The sequence below is a fragment of the Arctopsyche grandis genome, chromosome 7 (assembly GCF_051622035.1).
Source record: "Arctopsyche grandis isolate Sample6627 chromosome 7, ASM5162203v2, whole genome shotgun sequence".
Taxonomy (NCBI): Eukaryota; Metazoa; Arthropoda; class Insecta; order Trichoptera; family Hydropsychidae; genus Arctopsyche; species Arctopsyche grandis.
In genome coordinates this window covers 8,897,945-8,922,229 of record NC_135361.1, presented here as the reverse complement: position 1 = coordinate 8,922,229, position 24,285 = coordinate 8,897,945, and the positions used below count along the sequence as shown (strand labels likewise).

The window sequence follows — 24,285 nt, the reverse complement described above, 5'->3', positions numbered from 1 at the left end:
GCCAATCTTAATGAACCCGCTTCTATTTAAGGCAGTTGATTTTATCAACATTCTTGATATTCATGTTGATATTTTCATCGATGGTTTATTTTAAATTAGATTTTTTTTAAATTATCGCCTCTTTGTTTGTTCATAGATGTCTATATTTTATTCTATTGAATTTTATGTTCTGTTTTGTTTGGAAAATTGTTAGGACATATGTATGTACGGAAATAATCTAACTATATGTGAGGCCTTGGGGTAATTTCTGTCATGGTACATATGACATATGTAATAAAGTTAAATAAAATATTTGTAATTAATTTAAATATATATTGATTTGGAAACATATTTTTAAAATTAGTTTCAATAATATATTTTAATATATAATTATAATAATTTTTCAGTATAGAATTACGTACATATAATAAAACATTGAAGGATCACTTTGAATAAATAGCCATTTAGTTTTTATTTAAACACCATCGTTTAAATATACAATAAACATATCTTCAATCTATTAATAATTGTAATACATACATATACATTCATAAATATTTGTACATTTGATATTATTTATTTATACATAAAATATTTATCGGTTTTATAAAGAAATGTTTGAATAAGAACAGATAAGAGGAGATTCATGAGATGATCTACACGAAGGCAAGGAATAAAAATATGGTAACAGATGTTTTTAAGTAAAAAACAGTATCTGTGTAAGAAAGCGTCACATTATAATATCACAAATGAATAGTAACTTAAAAGTTTGAGAGGATATTGATATATTATACGATTTAATATTACTTTACAAACCACATTCACAATTCATATCAAATCCGGAAAATGTAACACAAATAAACTTTCCAAGTTCGACAAATAGTCAATACAAACTTTGAATGATACAGAAAATTATGAAATAAATACCAAGCCACGCAAATATTTATAGAGGATCGTATAGCGGTTCATGTCAAACCCCATTCGATCAAATTAAGTAGAATCCAAAATTTTGTTTGCGTCTAAACTTCGTAAAGCTTTTGATCCCGTTTCGTGAAAATAAAACGATGATCGACAGCTCACGAGGAAAGTAAATAGTTCGAGGTTAGGTTGGATGTCCATTATATATTATCGTCCAGGGATAATAAGAAAGCGTTGACACGTGTGCGATGAAAAGTTTACCCCACTCTCTGCGCACATCACACTTTCATATACAGTTATATTATTAATGTGAGGTTTTTCATCGGAGATTTTTCGCTCCCTTTATGCGAAAGCTTTCGCCGGAGCTTTATGACTTGCCAACTTCATAATGCGCGCGGCGGGTTTTCTTCGCGCGCGAAAATTACAAGTAAATTTATGCCGAACCTCGCGAGAACCCATTTTTTGCACGCCGAAGGGCACCGAGGTCCCTTTTTTCCGTATACATCAGGTGGCGGACATTGCGACACGAAAATAGTCCGCATTATATCGTCAAAGACGCAAGGACCGCACCCCACATACAGGGTTGAGGGAAAGTGTCGAATCATCTGGCCCTCGCATAAAACGGGAGCACACACCGCGCCTTATTTATTGTGTAAAATGCGAAGGATCTCTCAATAAAAGGGACGCTCGTGGACCTTAAGGATGTGGGGGCTTTTGTGTCCGTACCGGTCGATCCTTTTTTTAGACGGCGATCAAACGTATCCGGTTGAAAATTTATGTTTACTGTTTTCGATTGTAGCTTTGCTATTGATTACATTCTAGTGCATTATACATATGTACTGTGAATGCTTGTACGTACATATGTTTTTGAAAAAAAAGCGTTTCAGGTATATTTTCGTGATTAATATAATAAAAATGTGTTACTTTGGAATATATGAAACATGTTTTTAGTCAAATCGATTCAAAATAGAATTTATTTATTGAAAAATCAACAGGCCTTAGATGTAGAAATTCATAAAAACAAATTATAAATACTATAACAAAATAACATCCGAGCCCAATTGTAGATTTTTACAAAATACATAATATACATATCTATAGGTAGTACATATGTATAGACAAACAAATGAGAAAGAAAATAATAAAAACTAAAATATAACTAAATAGGACAATGCTTATTTCAACATAAAGTGACATAATAACCAGTAGCGTGGTCTAGTAGTGAATGTTGAACTATCTCGTACTTGATGTTACGAGTTCGATTCCCGCTAAGTCTCGCTATTGGCCAGACCTTGGTTTGTCAAGGTCGATCGTTTCTTATCAGAATTTGCCTATTTTCTGATTTTCATTGAAACGATTCCTGTAAAATTGGCGTTTCCTTCCCAATTTTCTGTTGCAAACCTTTAGTTATTGTTATATCTTAGATTTCTCCATATTGCTCACCATAGATCTCTCTGTGGTTGTTTATCGAATATAAAATTCGTATTGTTACATGAATGTTATTCATCGTTATTTATCGTATTAATACGATGTTTGTAATATCTGACCGTCAGATATTGTTTAGATTTACATGTATCTATGTAATAATTATGTGGACCAGGAAGGCGCATTTGGGGTTTACCTGTTAAGCCTTCCTGGTATATTTGTATATATGTATGTAAAATAAAATAAAATAAAATAATATAATTGGATAAACATAAAGTGATATAATATAATTAGACAAAGAATAAATAATAGAAATAGAAATAGAAATGGATCAATCAGTCAAGGCTCTCCTGATGGCAGTCCTGAATTTTTGTAATGCAATACCGAATAGATCAACCTCATTCAGCTCCCCGTTTAGCATACGATAAACACGCTGTAGATAGGAATATTTTAGGGAATTGGTTTTGAAAGGATTAAGTGAAAAGAGTGCAACGTGTCTAGAATACCTAACTGGGATCCTGAAACTAATCTTACTCAGTAAATAAGAACAATCAAGGAAACCATTTAGGAGCTTAAAAAATAATGTAGCATCAATGAGTCGTCACCCGACAAAAAGATTGTTATAGGATAGGATTTTTAAAATATTGGGAACAGTAGTATGGGATTAGGTAGGAAAACGGTAGCGTAAAGATTTAATAAATTTTAGTTGGACTTTTTCAATGCAATTAATATGGGATAAATAAAAATAGTATCATATCATATACTAACTTATACATAATGTCCATTTATTTTATTTTATTAATCCAACGCGACGAGTGTGCTAGATATATTAATAATTATTTACTAACTAGTGATAAGCCCGATGAAATTTCATCGCATTGGCATATTAAGTTATCCAATAAAAACAAGAATTATACTTGAATTTTTTCGTGACGACCACACATGTTTAAGGGTCGAAAAAAATAGTGGAAGAAAAATCGAACAAGAGTAAACTGCCATTTCCGGTTGACGGATGCTTACCAAATTATATACATAGCTTGTTATTAAGCTTAAACTTGTAGATATGAAATTTCAGTTCAATAAATCAAAAGGTTTCTGAGAAAAATATAAAACACCTCGATTCTCTAGAGTAAAAGATTCAGATAAAATATTTAATCCGGTTCAGATAAAAATATTTAAAAAATATAAAGTTATAAAGATTATTATTTCTATTACATGTAAAAAATTTTCAGTCCAATTCAGTTAGCGGTTTGGAACACCTTAAAAATTTGAAAAACAATTTACCTCGTGTCGATTAGAATTTCAGTAACTAATACTATTTTACAGTTCGATAGGACTAACGTTGTTCAAAAACGCTCACTGAGGTGGAAAATATCACATTCAGGCACGGTATCAACGATTTCGCTGATAACGTGCCTTAAATTGTTACGAAAGCTATGAATATGTCCATATATGTATGTAGAATGCACTAAAATTTTTTATCTTGCTGCTGTCAACGTGCAGTTGCTGGCTCCAGCTGTACTGGTATAAACGAATCATAAGACAAATAATGAATAACCATTCTAAATATTCTAGCCTAATTTGGTAGAAAATATTCTATTTGAATCTACATAAATATGATACATATTTTTTTTATTTAAATCAAATTGGAACGTATTAGATTACGCAAAAGCTAATGAATTGTCGAAGCAACGAATCCATTCGAAATTTGTAAATTTTCCTGTTGAGGCGTAGTATACTAAAAGCGGTCCTAGGGATTTAAAATCGTTTTAAGCCGCATGTCGTCTTGTATTTGTTCATTTTATCGTATTAAAATTCATGCTGTAAAAGGATTCTCATATCGCAATTTGCGTCGTGCCGAATTTTCGCCACCGCTCCCAGTGCGGTGTATATAAAGGGTGAAAATTCCATGGGAGTCTGGCAAAATAATAAAAAAAAAATCAGCTAGAGTTTTCGTTTCAACTCTATTCCGGCCCTTTTAATTAGATTGGGACAACCGGCGACGCCTGTCTGACGAACGTACGTGAAAATGTGGACTAAGCCTTTAAATGTTTAATTTAATAAAGCGTATACTAAATTGAGATAATAATTAGATACATACATCCGGGTATAATTCCGGGCAAGTTTTGAAATGGTATTTTTGCAGTCAAAATTACTGATACTAAACCGTTTATTTTTTTATTTATAATATTCTTGTTAACACTTAGAGCCCGGGCGCGCGTTTCATTTCTATAGCTTGGAAACGGGATTGCGCACATATTTAGTATGAAAAAAAAATGGTAAAAACTACCTACCTACCTACACATAAACAATATACATATATAACACCAAGAGAAAAATTAATCAATTAATTAATTAAATAAATTTTCAATAGATGGCACTAGAAACTCAGAGAAAAATTTGCCGAGAGGAAAGTTTTTTGTTGATCTGTTATTATATTCGTACGCAATGTTTTAACTGTGACGTATATACATATGTATGTACATATGTATGTCGAATCGAAACGACCATTATAGTACGGCGAGCAGAGAAATGTTATTATATTAATAGAAGTGGCTTTAGGCGTCATATTGTCGTCAAGTGACGATTGTCCACAGACAATCCTAAATAATTTTAGCATCAGTCGTATTTGAAGCTTGGTGCTCGACGTATGTCCGATAAAAACTTCTCTGTTTGTTTATATTACTCGCAAGATGGGCAAGCATCGGTAAAAATTGCAAAATGCATTCAAACACACACAATAAACAACATGGGATACATTTTTATAAGTAAATTGATCCGATTGTATTCCGTGCGTTGTAGCGTATTTATAGAGGCGTACCGCGTAATATTGACAACAATTATTTATTAGAAAGGGCCTTTCTATTATTATTACATTTCTCTGACGGCGAGCGTTATATTATACAGACACACAGAATAGCGATATCATATATATATTATATATATATATATATATATATATATATATATATATATATATATATATATATATATATATATATATATATATATATATATATATATATATATATATATATATATATATATATATATATATATATATATATATATATATATATTTGATCAGCAGCATGGCTTTCGTCCAGCCAGATCAGCTATTACCAACTTGTTATGTTTCTCTAATGACATAACCAGCACTTTGGATTGTAATAATCAAATGGATGTAATATATACTGATTTTGAGAAGGCGTTTGATAAAGTTGATCATAAAATTTTGGTTAGTAAATTAAGTTTTATTGGATTTACTTATAATCTTGTTGGTCTTTTTATTTCTTATTTACAGGATCGACGTCAATTCGTTAAGTTTGGGAGTTGCTTTTCTTATGAGTATGTTGCCACTTCTGGGATTCCCCAAGGATCAAATCTTGGCCCTTTATTATTCCTAATATTTATCAACGATATTCAATCTTCTATTCACCATTCTAAATTTTTATTATATGCGGATGACTTAAAAATCTATAAGAGAATAATTGATTTACCTGACGCTCTTTATTTGCAAGAGGATTTGAATTCTATTTATGAATGGGCTAATGTTAATAAACTTCCCTTCAATATCCTAAAGTGTCGGGTCATTTCTTACTCTCGTTCTCGTTCTCCTATTAAATATCCGTATAAATTTCATGATTCTCTTCTTCAGAGAGAATTATTTATATCTGATCTGGGAATAGTCTTCGAAAATAGTTGGAGTTTCAACATTCACATTGAGAATATCTGTGATAGGGCAACAAAAATCCTTGGATTCGTAATCCGTAATTCGTCTGAACTAGGGCTCACTGCCATTCGTCTCTTATATTGTACATTAGTTCGCAGTGTGCTCGAGTTTGGCTCCATTATATGGTCTCCCTATCAACTTCGTTACTCTCTAATGTTGGAACGAGTCCAAAGGAAATTCCTTAGATTTTTATATCTGAAAACATTTGGATTTTATCCATATCTGTTCCCTAGTGCCTTTGTCTTGGGATCTTTGGGTTTCAACTCCCTGGCAAAGAGAAGAGATTTATTTCTTGGGAAACATTTCGTAAAATTACTTAGAGGAGAGATTCACAATCCCACTATCCTGGAGAAACTAAAATTCTGGGCCCCGGAAAATCGTAGAGTTTTAAGAAAACATGATATATTTTTACCAATTAGGGCTAAATCAAACGTGCTCATGAACTCCCCCCTCTCGAGAGCTGTTCGACTCCTTAACTTACTGGCACAATACTTGGACCTATTCGATGCCAGTTATGTTGAGTTGGTGGAACACATCCTAAATAGCACGATATAAATTTTTCAATCTTATTTCTTTGTTTTTATTTTGTGTACATATTTTTTACTTGATTTTTATTATTTTTTTATGATGTTTTTTTTTATTTATGATTTTTATTATTTTCTTATGTTTTTTTTTTTATTTATGATTTTTATTATTTTTTTTTATGATGTTTTTTTTGTAATTTTTATGATTTTTATTATTTGTATTAAAATCACATTGACGCTTTGGGGCAACCTGTCAAGTCTCTGTGGTATTGATTTTTTAAAATAAAATAAAATAAAATATATATATAATACACGATTTTTACTTTATCTGCTATTATTATAATGATTATATATAAAAATATTTTTTTGTCTGCATGTGTATGTATTTATTTTAATTTTTCTCATCTCTGTATTTTTTTTGATCATTGTGGCGCATTAGAGACTTCTGTAATGCCACAATGGTCCAAGCTTAACCCTACAGTGCATGGTGATTCATATATGAACCGCATTGTATTTTTGCATATAACTTTTTGTGACAGAATTTTTTTTACCTGAATTCATGGTAATTCCATTGTAAACCATCCATTTACCAGATGTTAAATCATAAAAATTATCCCTAAGGCTTTTTTAACCATTTTGTGACGATCTTTCGATTGGTCAACACGGGTAGTGACTTTGTGCTTCTTTGAAAATAAATAACTTCCTTTACGTCTTCAAGGTATGTCCAAAATTTTTTTATTGTTTTGTATATATCTTAGAGAATTATTTCGTGATGTTAGATCTTGAGTTGATTTGTACTTATTTCTCTTATACTTCAAATACTGAATGATTCATATACGAATCAGCATGCATTTATTACTTGAGGTAAAATACAAATTTTTATATATTTTTTAATTTGAGATGCCATATACAAAAATGGGCTTGAAAGAATAGATTTAGAAAAATTAGATATTGATGGCTTATTTGCCTTAATCAAAAACATATTTGTCGGCAGTGATGATGAATTAGATGACACCAGCGATGAAGAAGATAATTTTATTGTTTCGGAGACATTGTTAGATAACACTGAGCAACAATAAATCACGTTTTTGAGTTACCAGAGCGGAGACTATAAATATGTAATAAATTAGGGACTACTTGTAATACCATAAAAACACTTTATGGTATTACACTATTTATTATAACTAAATGTTTTTTCAAAAGCAATAGTACAATTTGCTTCGAAATGAAATGTAAGATATGTAGTTACTCACTTTAATGTGCTTTTAACTCATTAAAACATAAAAAAAAACACAATAATCCTTCAGACATCTTTAAATTATTTCATAAAACTTCGAAATTATTATGAAGTCATCCCGAAAATATTTTTAAATTACAAATAATTCAATTAAAGCCATGAGAAAACATTAACAGTTCAGAGTTGCGACCGAGCACCAAACCGCACGCGTTCCAAACGAAATTGTAATGTTCAAGTTGGGTGAGCGTCTTAAGACTCGGTTGAAATTGCTAAATTAATAAATAACAATGTGACATGTGCCGTTTCGGTGGAAAGTCTCCGCAGTGCGCTCATTAAATCAAGCCTTAGTTTGCTCGCCCCGACAATTATCAACTTATTTAATTACTGAATATTTTATGTCCCGCACCGGTCACGAGAGGGTTCACTGCGAGTGGTGGAGTCTGCGCCCGTTAATCATTTGCGCGAAACGCTTGTAATTTGTCGTCGATTTCTGTATACATACATATGTATATATGTGTGTATAAACATGTATACAATATAAATGTATGAATGTGTGAATTTAATTTATGGTGATTGTTTCCACAAATTAATTAATCGATTCATTCGCTCGTCAAAATTAACACGATGTATTCAAACGAAGTGATTCGACTTTAGTGTGGGGATTGATGCTGGATATTCCGGAATATTTTTTGTAATAAAAAGCAACCGTCATCAATACGAATATTATTGTCTATGTGTATTATATATGTATTATCTAGCTATAGTGTCATATTGGGGTAACCTGTGAATACAATGTGGTATATGTTTATCAAAATAAAATAAAATAAAAAAACTCGTCAGTAATGTGAGAATAAAAACAGTTATGTATGTAAAAAGTTAGTGGGATGAAATTTCAGAATAAATTACTGGACGTTGCTCATATTTTTAATTAATAAAAAATGTTTCTACGGCAGGGAAAGGATTTTGTGATTTTTTTTGTTTGCCAACTCCTAAAAAATATGCAAATTTGGGCTCGAAAACGTTCAGCGGTGTAAGAGTGTATGTTTTATTTAAAACTCGCACGCATATCGAGGATTTGATACGAAGGTCGAATTTCGAATTAAGTCACACAATTAAAATAGTATATGAATATGCATAGAAAATAATAAAAATTACACATGTACATATCTTTTGACGTGAAATCGGATCGCACCAGCCATGGAAGACACATTTGCGCGACGCGAAGTTTGAAAATATAATAAGAGGGTGGCTTGTAGATTTGTTTTGCTATTCTTGGAGCTTTCAGAAAACAAACTTACTTCTTTTACATCCCCCCATTTGACCCCCCCTACGAAAAGGCGACTTCATTCGCGGATCCATTCACACGCTGAAAGCTTCCACAATTTTCACGCAAGATTCGCCCCTGTTTCGTTCCATCGCATCTCTTTCTGCCTCCCGCCTCTTTACGACGCAACTTTTTTTTACGGACATCAATCGAAGGAGAAAACTACTTTCATTTTTCACGGAAACGTTTTTCTGAAGGCGAAAGTTTCCCAGACGAATCATTGGACGCGTCACACGCCATTGTCGCGTTGTTAACGTAAAGCAACTTTGCGAATTTTCTCCGCGCTTAATAACCCTTTGCACTCTGATTTATATATAATATATTTTTCATATGTATATGCTGATAGATGAAGTAATTCAAAATGCTGAAAAAATTGAGGACTTATTACAAGATAAAGAATATATTTCGAATCTAACAAATACATATGTACATATGTATTTTCAAATATCTTATTTATTTATTTTTTAAATTATTATTAATCGGAGCCCTACTATTGGCTATACAAATTATATACTATATACTGCAGTTATATACTAATTCAAAATAACTGTATAATAGTTGTACTATCAGTCTGTTATTGACTGCGAAATGTGGCACATGGGATAAGACGCTTACGAAATCGCCTAAATTTATATTGCTCACTTGATAAATTATTTTACTATACATATATGTATAATAAGACTAGCATTAATACTGTATATGAATGTAAATATAAGTGCTAATATAATATGTAGCATAATACACATATGTTTTATAAGCTCTTGTCAACATATGCTTATACATATAGTGGGTTGGAATTAGTAAGGATCTTATTTAAGATTTTAGTACATACAAAAGCGAGAACAGATAGATATATTTTGATGGAATTTTTACATCTTTAACAAATGAATTGACTATAATATAAAAATTGTATGTAATTTCACCTTCAACGGAACTTTTTGAAATGCCCAGACAGCAGTAAATTAATTTTTACGATCGAGTCTCCAGCTGGTCGTAAGCCCTATTTTATGAATGAATTTTAATTTTTTGGTACATCATTTTTTTTTAAATTTAAGCTGATATTTTTACGTTTTGTTATATATAAAGAATGAAAATTAAGTTTTATTTACACCCTTTCTTTATTGAGAGGAAATATATAATAAATAATGATTAAACTCCAAGCTTAATGACTTATGTAGTCGTAGGAACTGAGCTTGACCGATAATTGGAGAGTGTTTTAAATGAATTACCAATTCTACTTCTACTTATTAAACTGATGATGATTTACATACATGATAAACTATGACGACTTTGTTGATCAAAGCAACGTTTTGAAACTTACAATAAATCAGTCGGATTGTAAGTTCATTTCAATTGCATTTTCTAGTTGTGTTTTGCTCGTTAGAAAGGAATTGATTTGCGATTTATATATCTTAATTTTGTGGGAAGTTATTTAGAAATACTATCGATGTGCTTTGATAGAATATGTGAACAGAAACAAAACTGCATTCATAGCTCATTTAAGTCAAATTGTGGAAACTACATAATATATTTGCTAAATTATTGCAACTGTATTCAGAATAGTCGCAAAATATATGCCTATATGTAATCCGTTTTCAGGACTGAATTGTATGGTTGGCCGTTGTCGTCTTTGGCCGGTTAACCAGATTTAATGCCGGTTGAAAGCGTTGCAGGACACTCGACACCGACGCGTCCTCGTTATCCGGTCACAGAGTGCCGAAAACGTACACAGAAACCGGATTATTCCGCAACGACGAACACTTATGCAAATAACCAAATATAATTCGATTCGTGTTCAAGCTTTGCACAGAATGGACGCGCCGTTCTGTCTATAAGGTGATTTTAATTGATAGTGTGATGAAGATGGAATGATTGGGGTGTTAGAATACGTATTGGGGTATTAGAATACGTACTATTGGGGTGTTAGAATACGTATTGGGGTATTAGAATACGTACTGTTAGAAGTAATTTAAAATTATAGGTAAATATTTAACAAAATCATGTTGCAGTTAAAAATATATAATTATGCATTTAATAAAAAAAAATCAATAAAAAATAGATATTTAAATTGAATATTAGAATATAGAATTTATAATATGTTTGTATGTATGTACATATATTAGGCTTTAACCATACTAACACACTTGTGAAGAGTCTCGGTGATTACAACAAAATGTATATACCTTTCAGGTATAAACACAGATTACCTAAACAAAATCTGCTTTAGGTCATCGACTTTAGAGATATTCCGACGCACTATCATCCAACTATCAAAAAATATAATTTCACTGATAGGGGCCAGTGAAAATTTAATTAGATATGATTTTACTGAACTATACCCAGTGACAATGTAACTGCAGCAGTGAAATTATAGCAGAAATAATAGTGAAATTATAATATATGGATATATACTGTATGCATTGTGAATCTAATATATAATTTGGAAAGAGACTTTGCATATATGTATGTATGTAACCTTCGTTCGTTGGTTCATAGTTTTTTTTCGATTCATAAGCGCCGATTCGATTTTTTTCGATTCAAAGGTTCGAAGTCCCCGGGGCGAAGGCTCCGGGGGCGTAGGCTCCAGGGACGCAGGTGCCGGATTCTGGTATACATATAATTTCGATAGAGACAAAAAAAATGAGTATTCAAATGAATTTATATAAAATAAAACTATTCAAATAAATTTAATAAAATGTTTACCGGTTAAAACCACTAGTATCTTATATTATCGGAAAAAACCTAGATCAACACCAGGTAGACAACAGGTAACGAACTGAACTGAAATGTCAGTGAAATAATAGCAGCAGTGAAATTATAATGTTTTTATTTTTATTTTTAAATGCTTTTTATTATTACGAAATTATGTTCACAATACATCTTATATCTATTTTAATAGCTACTGATCTACTGATCATTTTCTATTTTACAACTTTAATTTAATTTGGTTAGTAATCATAGTATTATATTATTCTTATGTTAATGTACAGCATAATAGGAAAAATACCCCAAAAACCTATTTACAATTATTATAAATGCTCATAATACATTTAATACATAATATTAAAATTATAATGTATGGATATACACTGTGTGTATTGTAAATATCTTATATTATCGGAAAAAAACTACATCAACACCAGGTAGACATCAGGTAACGAACTGAACTGAAATGTCAGTGAAATATTTTATTTTATTTTAATATACAAGTATACCACAGTGTCTTTACAGGTCACCCCAATATGATACTGTGGCCAGACAATACATAAAAGATCAAAAACATAAGAAAAAATAAAACAACAATAATAGAAACAAAAAAATAAAACATTAAAAAAATTGTTCATAAAAATTAAAAATTGAAAAATTGAGAATTAAAAAAATTGAAAAATCAAAAATTAAAAATTAAAATTGAAAATAATAAACAAAAATCACTTATATATAAATATATAAATAGTTTAAATTGCATTAAAAGTAAAAAACAGTAAAAATACGGATAGATTATCCAGTGAAATATTGAAAATATTAATGTGATTGCTGACCAAATTCAAGCAGCGTAAGACTCGAGCGATTGGTGAAAAAGCAAGAACTTTTGTTCTTGCTTTAATTGTTTGGAACAATGGACGCAATCGATAATCAATGAGGCGAGATGGAACCCAAAATTTCATTTCTTCCAATATAGTTGGGTTGTAAATATCACCTCTTAATAATTTGAAGAAAATAATAGCAGCAGTGAAATTATAATGTATGGATGTATACTGTATGCTTGGTAAATATTTTATATTATCGGAAAAAAGCTACACCAACACCAGGTAGACACCAGGTAACGAGATAGGACGCAAATACGTGGGGGTGGGGAGTGTGTACACGTTTGGCTTGTCTATTGTACTTTGCGATTGAAAGTTCCCGTCGTTAAACTGCAACGTGTCGCTTCAGAGCTTTTGCACTCTGTCGGAAAGCTCGTCGATTCATCCGCATAGCTTTGAGTTGCGATGATCAAAGCTTGCGGAAGAAGTGCACGTTTGGTCGAGTTTTCGAACAAACGTTCGTTCTAAATCAAAGCTGGAAAGCCCGTAACTTGCATTCGCGGCGGTGCATCGCTCCACTCGGAAAATGCCAACTTCGAACTTTTCAAATATGGCGTATCAATATGAAAAATTATTATTGATTCAAACTCGACAAATATTGACTACACGTTGGACGATATTGGGATTGGATCGTGTTTGAATGTTGAAGCTGGGGCGCAAATTGGTTTCGGATCGGGTGAAATGAATCGCTGTATTGCTGTATACATATATAATACTGGTTGTTTTACCCGGATTCGCTCAGTATTTGTAACTAAAGCCTTTCTTTTACTGTCAATACAAATTTAGTCGTAGATGGAATTACTACAATATCATCATCGGTATCTAAAAGAGATAGATTTACTGCATATTTCTTGTAAATCCGATCTATATTTTCTAATATTATTTTTATTATTGTATATTTTTTCTCATATATGGAGCTCTGGGTAGGACCAGTCTTGCTAAAAGATTAGATAAAAGAGAGAAATTTTTTAAAATATAATAATCTACCGAGCCATTTACCGTTAAACAAGTTAGCCGGTAATAAACTCTCTAGTATTATGATATTTATTTATTTAAAGTTTGGAAGTTATATTATGAATTTATTTATTTAATACATGGTCGTTTCTGGAAGAGTTGGAACTTTTTGTCATCATTTGTAAACATCATGATTTAATGGTTATATCTACTGCTCGCACAGTTCTATATTGGATGGCTCCTATTCCAAGAGCTCTCCGACTTCTCAATGAAATCATTACTGTTATGCCTGAATGTGATATTTTCCACCTCAGTGAGCGTAGGTTATCGAAAACTATTTAAGCCTCTTTGTTTGGTAGCTTGCGCCCATAATTATTTTTATAATTGTGATGTATGAGTGGAATAAATGATTTTTGTTGATATACAAAATCAATAGAAGAAACGACAGAAAAAGAAATATTACGGCTTTTTTTAATAATAAATTGAAAGATAAAAATCTTCAAATTTTCTATATATATATTTGGTATCTTGATTTCGTCATGACATAGTGCCAGGATAGGTCACCCTAAAAATAACACCTGCTTATGTATTTTTGCAACAATCAACAAATTCAGACTTGATTCCAATTTTATTGGACCCGTCACATTGGCAATCTCTAAAAGGAGATGGTCGATATTGGTTTTAATAATCATCCAGATCTAGCAAGTAGCAATAAGGGTGCTCATAATCATCGAAAAAATCGGATTTGAACCCCAGGATCTTAATACTGGTATACAATAGCTTGAATAGTGTGCTGCGCTGTAGCTTTTAAGCATATCTACATACATACGTACATAGATAAATAAAAAAATATTCCAAATAGATTTATATGTGGAAATATGTAGTGATACGAATGCTTTAAATTTGGTTTATGTGCTTGTTGAAATGGTTTTACATCGCCGTATGTATGTATGTATATTTAATTTCTTTCTATTCTCATAACATTGCAGAAATACGTTCACTTGTCAAAGTGTATATATATGTATAGTTACATATGTAGTTAAAATAAATAACAGTGCTTAGCTATTTTACAGAGTACACCAATGTACAACTTATATGTACATATAAATCGGAGTTTTAAATGAAATGCCTATATACGTAAGCCTATAGTATTATAATAAGGTAGTATTGAAATCAATATAGGTATAAAATCACGTTATAAAACGATCCATTATTAAAACATTCATCAAGCTCACCGATTTCGATTTGGAGAACGAACGAATGAAAAAAAAACCATGAAATAAAAAGGGGGCCCGCATACGAACGCAAGTACATAAGTCGCATTATATGTGTATTATTCTTTGGTCTCTTTTCCGACGAAACGAATCGCTTCATTAGAAATGTATCGGAATATAATGTGTGCGCTCGACAAAAAAAAAAAACGAAAACGAAAACGCTAAAGAAAAAGAAGTCCATTGGAAATCGATAAATTTTCATTTCGGTTTCGGTATTGAAAATTCATCGGCGTTCGGTTCTCGCGCTCCCTTCCGGATAAATTCCGCATAAATTTTATTGTCTCCACTGCCGGAACTGAGATGGCAGAAATGTCCTTGGGACTTGGTAAGGCGTGGGGATGGGAGAGAAGGGAGGCAGGGGCTTTTACATTTCGCCACACTCGAATATAAATCTAATTCCGGTTCAGACATATTGGCGGGGGCGCGCATTTAATAATTCCCGTGTACAGCTCGTACGTCCCTCTCTGTAGGGTGACCCACCGAAGGGAGCGGGTGGTTGGGTGGGTGGGTGGACGATGCGACTCAAAGACGAAACATTTCCGCCCTTTGATCGCTTATGAGATTTTTTCAGTGGAAATGGAGAAGAGCCTCTACAGCTAATAAGCAGAGACCTGGAAAATTTTGCCGGGCGGGCGAGTGGCCTCCACGGGAATTTAATGCGAATTTCACATAAATAATGTATGTATGTATGTGTGTAGTATGCTGAATGCTATCGCGGAATTCTTATTTTTTTTTTGTCTATTTTGTCTTCATATCGTGTATCCTGAGAGCACTCGAGGAGAGTGCGGAACAAAACACAATTTATGGGAACAAAACACAATGTATGGGAAACGTAATGAACGATTTACGAGAAATTTCCAACATGTAATTATAACTAAGTACCATTGGTAAATAAGGAAATATAAATATAAAGACAAATGTCGCTGAATCGTTAAGTTCATTTGAAGTATTTTCATTAGTTTTTTAAATCATTTATACTGAACAAAAAATCATTCCTAGAAGTATATACTAAGCCCGCTTTAAAGGTCAAGGAATTTGACCCTTAAAGCCCTCAACATGAGGCCACCCCCCCCCCAACGAATACAGTCTAAGAGACCCTTTCGTCGGAGAACGAGATGGTTGTTCATGAATATCGCACAAGAACAACCGCACATCACTGTTATATTAAAAATAACCACACTGTACATAACCAAGTACAAAATAACACAAACAAACATGAACACATAAAGCGCGCATGCGTTAGGAAACAATACCTGAAATGTGCCGTGCGAATGCACGCACACTTCAAGTAAACATACATGTATGTATGTTTATATGTTCGTGCATAAACACGCACACACACACACACCAACACATACACACACACACACACACACACAATCACACACATACATACACACACATACACAAAAAACAAAAACATACACACACCTAAGCAAACGCACACTCAGACACACACACATTCACAGAATAAAAATAATAATAATAAATAAATAAAATTGAACTCATAAATAACTAGAAATATATAACTAGAAGTATATTACTAGGGCTATATACTTCTAGTTATATAATATATAACCCTAATTATATACTGCTAGTTCTAGAAGTAAAGAACTAGAAGTATATAACTAGGGTTACCAAATATAGCGTTTTGGCCGGGACAGTCCCGTTATTTACGTGCTTTGCTTTCGTCAAAAATTGTTTGATTTGTCCCGTTATGCTATGTGTATATTTTTCCTCATATTTCCTAAATTATTTTGTTTCCAAAAACAAATATTTATATATAAATACATATTTACATACAATATATTGATTTTAAAGTAACATTTAAATATATTGTTACCTAATTCATGTTTCTGAAAAAAATAATCACTCTGTGCTATTACTTTCATCATAATTATTTATAAATAACTGTTAAATACAATATTGTATTATATTTAATTTTTATCTTGTTTTATCATTTTTTCTTTTAAAAAAATGTACGTTCTGATAAAAATTTGTATAATTTGGATTTGGATTTATACATACGATATTATAATATATTTGTGTATTATGTGTATAAATCCAAAATACGATTATATTGAGATTTTTATCAGATTTATTTAAATAATATTCAGGAAAATGGAAAAAATCCTGTTAACAAAACTCTTCATATTATGTTACATCATCAGCTGTCGAAGATAGTCTAATCAATTTGCTTATTTATATATACATATTTTTTTTTTCTTCAATTTGTTATATTTATATTTTTTAATGAAAATGAAAGAATAATTAAATTTTTATTTAACATCATTAAGTTTATGTAAAACATTTTTCATTTAAAGTTTGATAGTGTGTGTGTGTGTGTCACGCCCCATTAAATTTGAATCTTGCGTTGATGTTGAATATAAATAATACTTTCAAGAAAAATATAAACCAGACATTCTTTAAATAAAAGTAATCCAAGAGCTCTATGCTGACGCCATTCTAACAAGAAATATGACACGTTCCGGAATGCGCACCCTTTAAATTATGATGCAGTAAAGAGGATTCGCTGTTGATTCAGCGCTTTATACACATAAAATATTGGAATATTATATCTTGTCCTCTACCGGAAGTGGCACTGTTATTGGAAGTAGATTTATATATTTCTGAAGCCGAGATCGTCTCCTACGAGAATGTGCAAAAGCACTACGTCTGGCCCGGAGCGAAGCCGCTATTTACGACGAGGTCTCTGGTTTCGCAGACCAATAAATTTAGGTTTCTTTCCAGACGAAAGCTCGGATAGTCTCTGCGGACATTGATCGTTTGAGCTCAGAGACGGGTTTATCCGTATTATATGTACGCGTGAGTGTGTATGTTTTTATATTTCGGAGAGCGTTCAAATTTACGGAAAAAAGGTTTAGTTTAGTTCGGTAAGTAGTGGAATGGTTAAGCCAACGAACGAATACACGGATGCTGGAGTGACCAGACTTCCGGGTTTTGGTGGCGATGTCGGCTTTTGTGTAGGTAAAAGTTCCTAGGACTTCCTCATTGAATCTTTAATATAAAGTTGTGCTTGTTTTGTAATATACATTTGTATATTGAAAGAAAATCTAAATATGTTTGAAAACTATGGCATTAGTTTATGTACTTTGGAATAAAGAATATATCATTGTCATAAATAATTACTAAATTACATAACGAGTTAGTTATCAGGATTCTTCGTAAATATGCAAAAATTCAAATTGGAAAGTCCAATGTCAAAAATAGTTATATGTACGTAGTATGTATGTAATGTAGACATTCTATTACAGATAAAATCATTAGCGTTGGCATTTTGCGAAAGACTAAGGGTAAGGGTTGATTCTAAACTAGGAGAAGCATCTACGGTTATTGAAACTGGATGATTTTCCATTTCAAATGGTAACAATTTAGTTTAAGATCGGTTTATGGCTGTAGAGTAAAAGCGATTTCAAATCGAAATTCATATTTTTGAAACATCGTCGGTTGATATTTGAATTCACCGAAAATTAATTGTCATGATCGTTTATTTATTGAGAACTTTATTATTTTTATAATGAAATTTAATGGAATTAATCTTTACGTTTAAGTTCAATTTATAGAATGCATATTTGACAGACTCACCCAGGTTAGTATGGATTTTTTTTAATAATTTGGCACAGAGCAAAAAGAGGCAGAATATTTCAAAGTAAAGCAGTAAAAGATAGAGGCAGATTCCTCACACATTAGACTTACAATATTTCAAATGCCTAAATTGGATGTTATTTTTTATAAAATCTTAAGCTTTCAGTACAAATATTTTTTTTATTTTATTTTATTACATTTTATACCAGGAAGGCCTTACAGGTAAACCCCAAATGCGCCTTCCTGGCCAATAACAAACCATACAGCATTTTTATTATACAAGTCACTGAATTACGAGACACTGAAAATTCGCAAATTAACGAGACATCTATGAATTGTGCATAAATTTTATTGTACATTAATCATACTCAAATAGTGGCGACATAGTAGGTAGGAAGGTTTTTAGCCAATTTTTAATCGGGAACCGTTTCAATAATGAAATCAGAGAATATTTGCAAGCCCTGATAGGAAACAAACGACCTGGAGTCACAAATATCTTTTCAAAAAATTCTTTCAATCGAGCCCAGCTCATGGGATCGAACCCGGCGCCTATCGGTGTTAGGCAGAAGCTTAACGACAGAGCTATGCTGCTGGCCAATATACCAGGTATATATAGATATATACCAGGAATGCTTGACAGGAAGACCCCAATGCGTCTCCTTGGAAAATTAATGACAAACAATGCAGCATTTTATTATTACATAAATCAATGTATTTGCAGAAGTTGAAGAACACGAAATAATAATTAATTAATTACAGTATTAATCCATTGATACATCTATGGATTTAGATTTTTGTACATAATTTTTACAAATTATACACACAATAAATATAGAAGATTTGTGACAGCAGGAAAGATAATATTTTGCCAATTTTGAGGAACCGTCTCAGCAATGATCAGATAAAATTTGTAAACCCTGATAGGAAACGATCGACCTGGAGTCACAAATATCTTTTCAAAAACTTCTTTCAATCGAGCTCAGCTCATGGGATCGAACCCGGTGCCTCTCGGTTTTAGGCAAAAGCTTAACGACGGAGCTACATATGCTGCTGGCTAATATGACTATGAAGAACAATTTTAATATCTTCGATGACTTTTTTTTTACAATAGATTTTCCACAATAAAACCTAATGTGAAAATTAGAATGGCTTCAGATTTGAAAACAAAAAATCTTTCAATATTTCATTGTTAAGAGTATCATATAAAAGTTGCAACTTGCAAGTTTCAGTTGTTCTCAAGATAATATTGTACGCTCATCTCAATATATGTATGTATGTATTCGAGTGATATATTGTCCGTTTTATGTGGAGTATGGATATACATATGTACATATGCTCAGCACATACACGTGTTGTTTCAATTATGCCATGGCTTGGTTAATGCAAGTTCCTTGCATTGTTTTGCCGAGCTATGCAGTGGCGGCGTAAGTAAACTTTACGAGCGAAGTTTGTAGAGTGTGCGGCAAGTTTTATGGCGTTTGTTCGCGCCAACTGAAATTTATACTCGCTAATATTGTCCACCACTCGCCCATCTTCATTAACCTTCTTTGGACGAACGATGCTAGCTTTCACATACACATACATAACTCAAATTATTCCAAAAACTGCCATCTTGGCTGAATTCAGCTCATATAATATAGTATCTTGTGCTAGTTTTAAAAATGTGTCGGGTCAAATAGAGCGCTATATTTCTATGAGCTATCTTCTTCGCTATAAATCTGAGATTATCTCTCCCATATTAATTATACTTATATCGTTGAATAGAGCAAGGGTGACGCTGTATAACAACAATATTTGTCGGCCTTGTGAATTACAGTCAATTTGCAATATCATGTCAAAGTTATGCGAAAAATATATGTACAGATAGATATATTGCGAATATATGAATTAATTACAATGATGTTTACAAATTAAATGGTGATGACGATGAAATTAATGAATCTTCATTTGAGTACCTTTTTATTTTATACTTACTTTATAACTATCTTCTATTGAGTGAAATGTATCCCATCCCGGCCTATCCTGATCTGCTTCTTAATCAATCTATTCAGCCATCTTTGAATACCATATGAAGACGTCTTTGTTCCACATTCAATCAATTCATTATTTATCAATACGTCTTTTTTAGTACTTCTCATTCTGCTGCCATCTATTTAATTAGTCCTTACATTCTAAGAAATTTCCCTCTCTATGCTATGAATGAATATTTAAATTTATTTGATTCTATTTCTATTAATCTTTATCACCTTATTATATTACATTCCTGAAATAATATAAATTAGGTCTGCGTCGATATTTTTTTGCTTTATTCTGTTATATGTACATATATTCAAATATAGACAAATCTGTCTGTACAGCTTTCCAATTTGTCTTAATCCACCACCTTGTTTCAAACAGTTTCCACTATCTATCGTTCCTTTAGGCAAATTTTACATCATTCGTGAATTCAATTTGTATAATATTAGTTGCAGTTCCTCTCTGTTAGAGATGTCTGGACTTTTGATTAAAGGAACAAGAGATAATTTAGTACAGAAGCAATACTAAAATGAACTTTTACCAAATAAAATTTCTCCCAGTCATTGCAGTTCAATGAATTTTTTTAAATACAATATATGAATCTTTTAGAAGTTGAAATAAAATTTGCTAATTTCGGTCCCCATTTCCTAGATAGCTTTTTTAATTTTCTCGTTCAATGTTTCGAATTGTGGTAAAGAACAATGGACGAAGTATGACAATGCGTGACTGGGAACAATATAGCAATATAGAGTAAAAAAATGGCGTGAAAACTTTTTCATTGTGAAAAGTAGACAGAAGACCATTTGCAGTGAATTATGCGTGTCGGAGTGCATTTTTATGTAACTCCACGGGATGAGAGAGAGAATGAGAGAGGGATGGCTAGCCAGATTTAGCGATCCTCCCTCCATTCTGTGTTCCACTCGTTCTCATTTCGAACGCATCATCAATCATCCTTCAATGTGGTTTCGATTCGATAAAAGGGTCAAATTCGTCAGATTGAAACTGTCGATTTTAATGGCGTGTCTGAGTAAAGGCTTGTTTTGATACAGATATGTTTTTGCACCAGCGCTTTCCGAATTCATCCAGGAAAATTATATAATATATAGGAAAATATGACCGCTATATATAATATATATATATATAAATATATATAATATATATATATATATGAAGCTAACTAGTTATGTATGTAAGCGATTATTTATCAATATAAAGCTCGTGAAAAATTTATTCGACACCGTCTTCAGTTACGGTTCGCTATTTTTGGTTTACTTTAGTGCAGGATCTCCATATTTCATGTATTCCACATCAAAACCTCTATGATTCGAGTAATGTCATTACGAAATAAAAACATTGATCAATATCAACAGAAATAATTATTTTCGCAAGAAGCCCGTTGTACACGTGCCTCACAGATTTGAGAGAAGGGGAATTCAGAACGCGTGAAAATGAAATCCGCCTTGGAATGATGTCTCTGCTTCAGCCGTTTTTTTTCATTTCTTGCACTTATTTTATATTATTCGCTTTTTATTATTCAATTTTTAACGGTTCCCGATTAAAAATTGGCTAAAAACCTTCCTACCTACTATGTCGCCACTATTTGAGTATGATTAATGTACAATAAAATTTATGCACAATTCATAGATGTCTCGTTAATTTGCGAATTTTCAGTGTCTCGTAATTCAGCGACTTGTATAATAAAAATGCTGTATGGTTTGTAATTGGCCAGGAAGGCGCATTGGGGTTTACCTGTAAGGCCTTCCTGGTAAATATGTAAAAAATGGGTGACCGTAAAAAAGTCGACAGTGAAAAAGTCGAAAATGTTCGTTTACCATGCATACACATGAAACACGGTTAGTATATATATATATATATATATATATATATATATATATATATATATATATATATATATATATATATATCAGTGGCGTGCGGTAAAACTCTCTCTCTCCCCGTGGTACATCCTCACTTAATTTGCGCGAGCAGGATACAACAGGAACAAGAGGAACATACTTTTCCTCCCGTATCCTGCGCGCGCACATTAAACAAGGCTGTATGACAAAAAGAGAGATAATTTCACCGCATGCCACTGATATATACATATATATATATATATATATATATATATATATATATATATATATATATATATTATATAGGGTACCTGAGAAACTGAGAGAATCTCGCTCCAGAACTCTATTCCTGCCTATTCGGGCCAGAACTAATGTGCTTGATGACTCACCGCTTTCAAGAGCCATTCGATTATTTAACCTGCTTTCTTGATGCGGGAGCCTTGATGTTTTTACTGTATCATACAGTTCTGTCAGGCAGCATATTTGAAATGACTTCTAGCTACATACATATTTACACATGTTGTTTTCATTTTGTAATTTTATTATTTAGCATAATGTGTATGTATGTTGGTTTTATCTTTATTTATATATGTATGCTATTTTTTATTTTTATATATATGAGTAATTTATCTTTATTTATGTGTATTTATGTGTTTATGTGTATATGCATGTATATGTGAATATATATATATATATATATATATATATATATATATATATATATATATATATATATATATATGTGTAGGTGTGTATGTATGTATATGTATATATGTGTATTTTTATATTTATGTTTGTATGTATGTATGTGTATTTGTGTATACGTGTAAGTATTTGTGTATATATGTATGGTGTACATATATGTTTGTATAATTGTCTTTGGCCAGGAAGGCGCATTGGGTTTACCTGTTAGGCCTTCTTGGTGTAAATTAAATAATAAAAATAAAAATAAATATACATAGTACCGTTTACCATGCACCCTTTTTTTATCTTTCGACTTAAGATCTTTCGATTTTCGATCTTTGCCTTCCGATATTTGCTTTTCGACCTTTTCACTTTCGGTGCCGTGAGGTAGACCCGTAAAAAATAAATAAATAATTTTTTCCGTGCACACTCAGGTTTAATGGATATACACGCTCGTTAGCCACACACCCTGCACGGCTGAAAATCTTTCCTACATGTATATTGGATTCGGTTTGAGCTCCGTTCGAAACGTATTTTTGACCTTTTGGGCGAGTGTGAGGGGCATTTTGGTATGAAATAGATGGTTTTTGGTTGTGAAAAGTAGTACTTACCACGTCGATGAGCTGACTGAGCTTGAGGCCCATCTTGACCGTGAGCCTGTCCGAGTTGTTGCCGACTGGGCGTATGAGCCTGTTGTAATTGCTCAGCAGGTCGTCGTACAAACGCTTGGCCTCCGGGTTGGCCGCGGCCGGGCCGGCCGCCGCACACAGTGCCAGCGCCACCAGCACATACACCATCTTAGGCTGACTCCACCCCTGGAAAAAAACAAAGAAAATGATCAAAAATCAACCATAAAAAGAGAAAAAAAGAAAATCTATTCAACCGCAAACTACTGACATTCTGGTAGCAGCTACTACTTTGATAGACAGCGTCTACCTTGAGTATAAAGGTCTGACCGCACTATGCGTCAACCAAACGATACGACCCGACACAACATGGTAATGCGTCATGCCAGTTGTTGCTGGAACAGTTGGGACTTTATGTCCCTAATAACTGTGTGCGTAGTAGACATCATAATTTGATGGTTGTACCTTCTGCTCGCACAGTTCTTTTTCGAATGGCTCCTATTCCAAGAGCTATTCGACTTCTCAATGAAATCGTTGCTGCCGTG

General features: G+C 32.3%; 1 protein-coding gene across 1 annotated transcript in view; it reads right to left on the bottom strand.

Annotated features, from left to right (window-relative positions):
* nAChRalpha1 (nicotinic acetylcholine receptor alpha1) overlaps positions 1-23,911 on the bottom strand; it is a 60,646-nt gene extending 36,735 nt beyond the window's left edge. Inside the window, exon 1 of the mRNA XM_077434347.1 lies at positions 23,726-23,911. Within this exon, the coding sequence (XP_077290473.1) occupies positions 23,726-23,911 (186 nt within the window). The remainder of the gene's footprint in view (positions 1-23,725) is intronic.
* Positions 23,912-24,285: the final 374 nt, after the last annotated feature.